General features: G+C 35.0%; 1 protein-coding gene across 1 annotated transcript in view; it reads right to left on the reverse strand.

Annotated features, from left to right (window-relative positions):
- LOC107713538 (prostacyclin synthase-like) overlaps positions 1–5,474 on the reverse strand; it is a 9,683-nt gene extending 4,209 nt beyond the window's left edge. Inside the window, exons 1-6 of the mRNA XM_016519081.1 lie at positions 5,350–5,474; positions 5,132–5,255; positions 3,980–4,155; positions 3,673–3,819; positions 3,138–3,262; positions 2,817–2,998 (exon numbers count right to left, since the gene is read on the reverse strand). Of these exons, the coding sequence (XP_016374567.1) occupies positions 2,817–2,998; positions 3,138–3,262; positions 3,673–3,819; positions 3,980–4,155; positions 5,132–5,255; positions 5,350–5,414 (819 nt within the window). The 5' untranslated portion in view covers positions 5,415–5,474. The remainder of the gene's footprint in view (positions 1–2,816; positions 2,999–3,137; positions 3,263–3,672; positions 3,820–3,979; positions 4,156–5,131; positions 5,256–5,349) is intronic.
- Between the last annotated feature and the right edge of the window lie 937 nt (positions 5,475–6,411).

A 6,411-nucleotide genomic window follows, 5' to 3' on the forward strand; every position in this document is an offset into this window, starting at 1 on the left:
TTAATTTTAGTTAAATTATGTCTGAATTTATTATGTCTGTATAAGTTTTTAGTTTTATTTAATTTGAGTTATTTAAATTTTTTTATACTCTTATACCTTTTGTTCTTTAATATTTTGAATTGTTTTTAGCTTTATTTTTTGTTTTTCCATTTAAATGTTCAGTTTTGAAATTTTGTTGTATGCATTTGTCATTTTTATTTAATCTCTTTATTTTTAAAATGTGTATAGGTAGTATTTATAAAGTTTTAGCTTTTAGTTTTGGATCTGTTTTTAGTTGTTTTAATACTACAATTGATTGCTTCTGTTGTCCTCATTTGTAAGTCGCTTTGGATAAAAGCGTCTAATAAATGACTAAATAAATAAATAAAATAAAATAAATCTAGAAAGAACCTTTTTAATTGCCTGCAAAACAAGTGTGAGTGACCTGACACCCATTGATGTGTCAGAAGATTTATGACATTTCATATAAATATACAGCAGGGTCTAACCTACAGCGTATTGCTTCTCCTTAAGCGGTTTTATATCAACATTACTGTCAGTGCACGCGAAGCAGTGCAGTTAAACCTGTCATACAACAATTGCTGTGGGTTCAGGGGGACTCCTCACTGACAGGCAAGGCCAATGAGGGGTGAAGACTCTCAGACAGACTCTCAGAGGTGAATCTGTCTGTCAATAAACCTGCTGATACCATGACAAAGCTAAAGAATCACTTTCTGTTAGAGGGAATTCCCATGTGCTCATATCTTTGAAATTGCATCACATGTTGGTTTTATAAGAGTATCAGATGCTGTAGCAAGCTATGACAACACATTATGCATGATAAAGCCTATGGGTTTATTTGTTTTAGCTTAGGATTGGACATTATACATAGCTCCATCACACACTAAAATGCATGAAAAAACTACACTACTGTTAAAATGATTGGGGCCAGTAAGATGTTTTTAATGTTCTTGAAAAAAGTTTCTTATGCTCACCAAAGCTACATTTATTTGATCAAAAATACAGTAAAAACAGTAATATTATGAAATATTTAAAACCAAACTTTTAAACGGTAGTTTTATATTTTTGTGAAAATATGAGTGGTTTTAGTAGGGTGCTCTGGGTGACTTCTTACTGGCTCAAGTCTTTATAATATTCTTAATATATGATAAAAAATGTTAAGCCTGATTTCTTGTAAATGTATTCTGTGCCAAAGCTTAATTCGTATGGTTAGTGGTTTATTCAAATCCCTAACCTTAAATAGGAGCAATATTAGCAATCATATTAGCAAGAATCACTAATTATGCAGTGAAGCTGTTTCTCTGTGGTTATACTGCTCTCATGTGGTTAAAGCAGAGAACTGCTGCATGATGCCTTAGGAAATGTAAATCTATACTAAAAAACAAAACAAAAAAAGGAATGGTTTCAATTCAACCAATTGTATATTGTATTACAAAATTAATTTCTTCATTTACCTTGTCATTCCAAACCCCTTTGACTTTTCTTTTTAGTCATATAAACTACTTTTATTGGGGTTTCATATAGCAAACTGTATGTTTTCAGTGTAGAGAAAGAACAATGTGAACATTCTGCCTCATACGCATAAACATATGCATTTTGTGTTCCATAGAAAGTTATACATGCTTGGAACAACATGAGGGTGAGTATATGATGACAATTGTCACTGTTGGGTGAACTAATCCTTTAATTGTGCCTAATGGCGTTTATTTAGATAATTTATATGTGATTGTGATAACAAGCTTGAATATGCATGTAATAATTCTGTCAAATGCATTGTCCATACTAGGGACGCATCAACACCTGCGTTACCTAATTCCCTTCAGTTACAAAGGAATCATTCAGTAGGTGTTGTTTGGCCTCAGGCTATGGCGTCTCAGGTGTGCTTTGGGCAACTTCTGTGTTCATGTTCTGTGAAACTCGAGTGAACTCACGCACTCGCACATTCCAGAGGTGACGGGCTCTTTTGTTTACAGTAAGATCAGGAGTGCAAAACAGCCTATCGCTATGGCAACCTCGGGGTATTACTGTGTCATCACCGCTATGTAGTTTTGAGTGATTAAGCATGCTATCAGACAAAAGGAATTTTTAAAGGAATAGTTTATGTTCATGATGATGAACTACTACTTTACCGAATATTTCATATTGTTCCAACCCTATATTATTTTTCAGTTTACACAGTAAAATACAAAAAGAGATCTTTCATACAATGAAAATGAATGGTTATTTATACTGCCGAGCTCCAAAATAGACAAAAAAGCACTATAAAGTATCTTTAAGTCTTCTTAAGCCATAAGGATTTATTGTCTAATTTGGGGCCTGGCAGTATTAATGATCATCCACTTTCCTGTTATGAAAAAGAATGGGAAAAATTTGTACATAACCATTCAAAAGTTCAGGTCAGTGAGATTTTTCTTTAAATTAATACTTCTATTCTGCAAGGATTCATTACATTGATAATAATAAGAAATATTTCTTTAGCACCAAATCAACATAATTAGAATAATTCCTAAATGATCATATGACACTGAAGACTAGAGTAATAGCTGCTGAAAATTACATTTAAAAAAGAAAACAATTATTTTAAATTGTAATATTTCACAATATTACAGTTTTTCTATGTTTTTGATCAAATTAATGCAGCTTTGGTGAGCATAAAGACTTATTTTAAAAACATCTTACCAGCTTGAACTTCTGAATGATGCATGTTTATTACAACAGAATGTCTTTTAGAATTTTTTTTTCGCAATGCATTCAATTTTTTTGCAAGTATGTGTTGTGAAAGGACGACTAAGTGATAGAGACAGAGGGAAACTCACCTGTGTGACCCATAGCTGTAGCAGCATGGCTCTCCTCTGAGTCTCAGCATCAATTCCTTCATTCTGCAGGTGCTGTACATAGTTCCCCAACCATGATTGGCATTCTGGCTTTCTATCTAAACGTGATGGAGTCAGCCATTTCCACAGCTTTTCTCGTGCTGAACTTGCAATTTGTTTCTCCTCTAATGAATGTATACATAAAAAAAAAGGTTAGTTAAATAAATCATGTCTAATGAAGTGTACTTTTAAAAGAAAACAATAGTAATGGAAGAAAGAACATCTGTTTTTCTAAGCAATTTCTTTCAAATGAAACCACATTACCTTTGTTTTCAGTAGTCCGAGCCAGTTTAGGCAAAAGCTTGTCAAACCGGCGAAACTCCTCGTAAATTTCTGCAAGTGCTGCACTGTTGTTTTTCTCTGCGCCGAACACAGTAAGATAGCCGGTCCTGCAGAGAACAAGAAAGACAGATAGTGATTGGTATGAGGATATATAGCATTCAAAAAAAACTAAGTCAGCCTTAATCATTTTCCACGAAATCAGGTTTTTCCAGACTGTTAAAATCTGTAGTACAACATTTAAGCCTTTAATTTTAACAACTGTCACAAAATACCACGTTTTACTGAATGACCTTAAGGCATTCATGAGATAACCAAGCTGCACCTTGTGGAGGCATGACAACAGGTCTTATCTGTACAATAGTGAGTGATAATTATGATGTGCCAGCATTTGGGTGGGACAGTCTCTGCTTGTTGATTGGTACATAATGAATGCCAAATAAAGTATTAAACCTACATACTCAAGCAGTGCATACGTGAATCAGGGTTACTAGCATGTTGATTTTACAGATTGGCGTACTTAAAGAGCAAGCTGTAGCAAAAATGGAAGAGTCCGTCTTTTTTCCACTCAGATACTTTCAGGCCCATTTCTGAAGGGGTCACAAGGTGCTGGAGGTTGTTCTGCATTGAGCTGCAGAGTTGGGTTAAAGCGGACCCCTGAAAATGCCTAGTCAAAACACACACAAAACATATATATGGTTCAGATTAATTGATATTTCAGCTTTGATGTTATCTTAAGATCTATTCAGCATCTGAAAAACATTTAAAGCAAATTCTCAAGATGACAATAGTCCTGACAGAGAGATTTAACGTTATTAGAAACCTACATTTCTGCTCTTTTCTTCTCAGATTCAGGGTTGTGATTGGGCAGATTCAGGCTGAAGATTCTCTTCATTAGGACCTGAGCATAGCCTGTCTGGTCAAGCGAGACCACATCGGACAGGACAGCATCATAGCAATTTGAGTCCAGCAGAACAGTGATATATTGTCCAGCTGCACGCACCTGGTTCACATTAGATGAGTGTGGTTAGTGCTAAAAACAAGTGAAAGGAAGCTGGCACAGGAAATGTCATGTGAGAGAACAAGATTGTCATCTAAACTCTCACATATGTCCTGCAGAGTTTAGCTCCAACCCTAATTAAACACACCTGAACCAGCTAATCAAGCTCTTACTAGGCATAGAAACTTCCAGTCAGGTGTGTTGAAGCAAGTTGGAGCTAAACTCTGCAGGACACCGGCCCTTCAGGACCGAGTTTGGACAGCCCTGCTTTAGAGAAATGCAGCCCAGGTCATTTCCTCAGGACCCGGGAATAATTGCAATGCATCAGTAAAATGTGCCATTAGGATTATAAGCAGCTGTAGCTGTAAATCTTAGTTGCAAGTATGAACAAATAAAGTCAAAGTACTAATATTGGAAATCACAAATGCGAATTGCAGCAAGAAGAAAGTCACAAGTCATCCCTGTAGTCAAAAGTCATAACAAAAATTATACTATCGATAATAATATACAATATGCACATGTATAATATATTTGATGCATGCATATATATATATATATATATATATATAATTATATATAAATAAACAAGTTTTTCAAAGTTGTAAGGGATTTTGGAGTTTAGTTAAATAGTTAAAAATACAAATATTTAATATAGACTCTCAACTTAGGTCAAATTAGAAGAATATACATACATACAGTATACATTCTAAATATATTCTTCTAATCTCACCTAAGTTGCGAGACTATATGAAATATTTGTACTTTTAACTATTTAAGCAAATTCCAAAATCCCTTAAAATTTCGAAACCTTGTTGACCTGTCACAACACAAAAACATGCACTTTTCATTTACATATTCAAGTGAAATTTCACTTATATTTCTCAACCACCCATTAACAAAAACTGCACATTATGACAGATTGCCGATTTAATGATAGTGTTATTTTACTCAACCAAAACGTGACCTAACAAGAACTCACAGTAAAAATGTCGCCGTGCTTCTGTTTCATTCGTGTCAGGAATTTAGCAGCATCTTTGCCAAACTCAAGCGCGTGACCGAGCCAGGGAATCATTCCTTTATCGAGAGGAGGCTCATTTCTTCGTCTGCAAAATACGACAAGATTAATTCGTAATTGTTTAAGCGTATTTGTAAAGTTTAAGTGTCGTCTGTCAGACTCAGGAGCTGGTCTGGACTCACCTCGTGCGTCTCGCGTACAGCAACAGAACAGCGAGTCCCAGCAGGAGAAGCGCAGCCCACATCATGCCGAGTGTGTGTAATCTCCTGCTCCGCTTTCCAGAAGTTAAATACTCAACTGACACACTAACATACGTCACATTACATTACGACATTCACAACTGCACTCAAAGTGGTGGGCGTGTAAATGTCTGAATATGACTTAACCTAACAATGACATCTTTTAAGCAGTTTCTGACTTAGCCTGTTATGGAAACAACATGACGGTTCGTCATGATGATTAGTGATGATAAGTCACATCAAAACCTACTTTTAGTGAAACCAATCCGAAAAATACGATGTGTGCGAATTATGCAATGACCTTCGAGTTGTCAGCGTTTTAAAGAATTTCCTCAGTGAATTCGAGGCGCAGTGTTGTTCATTTAGCACAAAATGTGTCTTTTGGCGCCCTTACCTTTTACAATATTAAACAAAGGCCGTTGGTGATATATGCAAATCCATAACAAAATGGTTGATAATACTTTTTTTAGTCAAATATACCGCCCGATACCGATCCTTAAAAGGATAGTGTACCCAAAAATAAAACTTCTGTCATTATTTAGGCATACTCACCCTCGTCCAAACTTGTTTGACAAAAGAAGATATTTTGAAGAATGCTGGTAACCATAAGTTGACGCTATAGCTATTGACTTCCATAGTATTTTTTCCATACTATGGAAGTCAATGTCTACCATCAACTTTTTTGTTACCAACTTAAAAAAAAAAAAGTTCTTCTGTTCTTCTTCTGATTTCTGTTTGCGAGCGTCTAATTATCGAAAACACTTTTTTTTTTTTATATATTGATGGTTACTAATGTGAAAACTCATTGAAGGAATAAAATATAAACTAAGTATAAAGACTAGATATAAAACCATTGTCTCAAATGTCTAAAATGCAGAAGTATCAAAATATCTCCAGCAAATGAATCATCAGAAAATCAAATGTCAAACAAAAGACAGCACCCCCACATACAAAGTAGCCTACTTCCCTTTTTTTCACTCTGACAGGCATTGTTTACATGTTTGA

This window comes from Sinocyclocheilus rhinocerous, unplaced genomic scaffold (assembly GCF_001515625.1).
Source record: "Sinocyclocheilus rhinocerous isolate Xijiao unplaced genomic scaffold, SAMN03320098_v1.1 scaffold57, whole genome shotgun sequence".
Taxonomy (NCBI): domain Eukaryota; kingdom Metazoa; phylum Chordata; class Actinopteri; order Cypriniformes; family Cyprinidae; genus Sinocyclocheilus; species Sinocyclocheilus rhinocerous.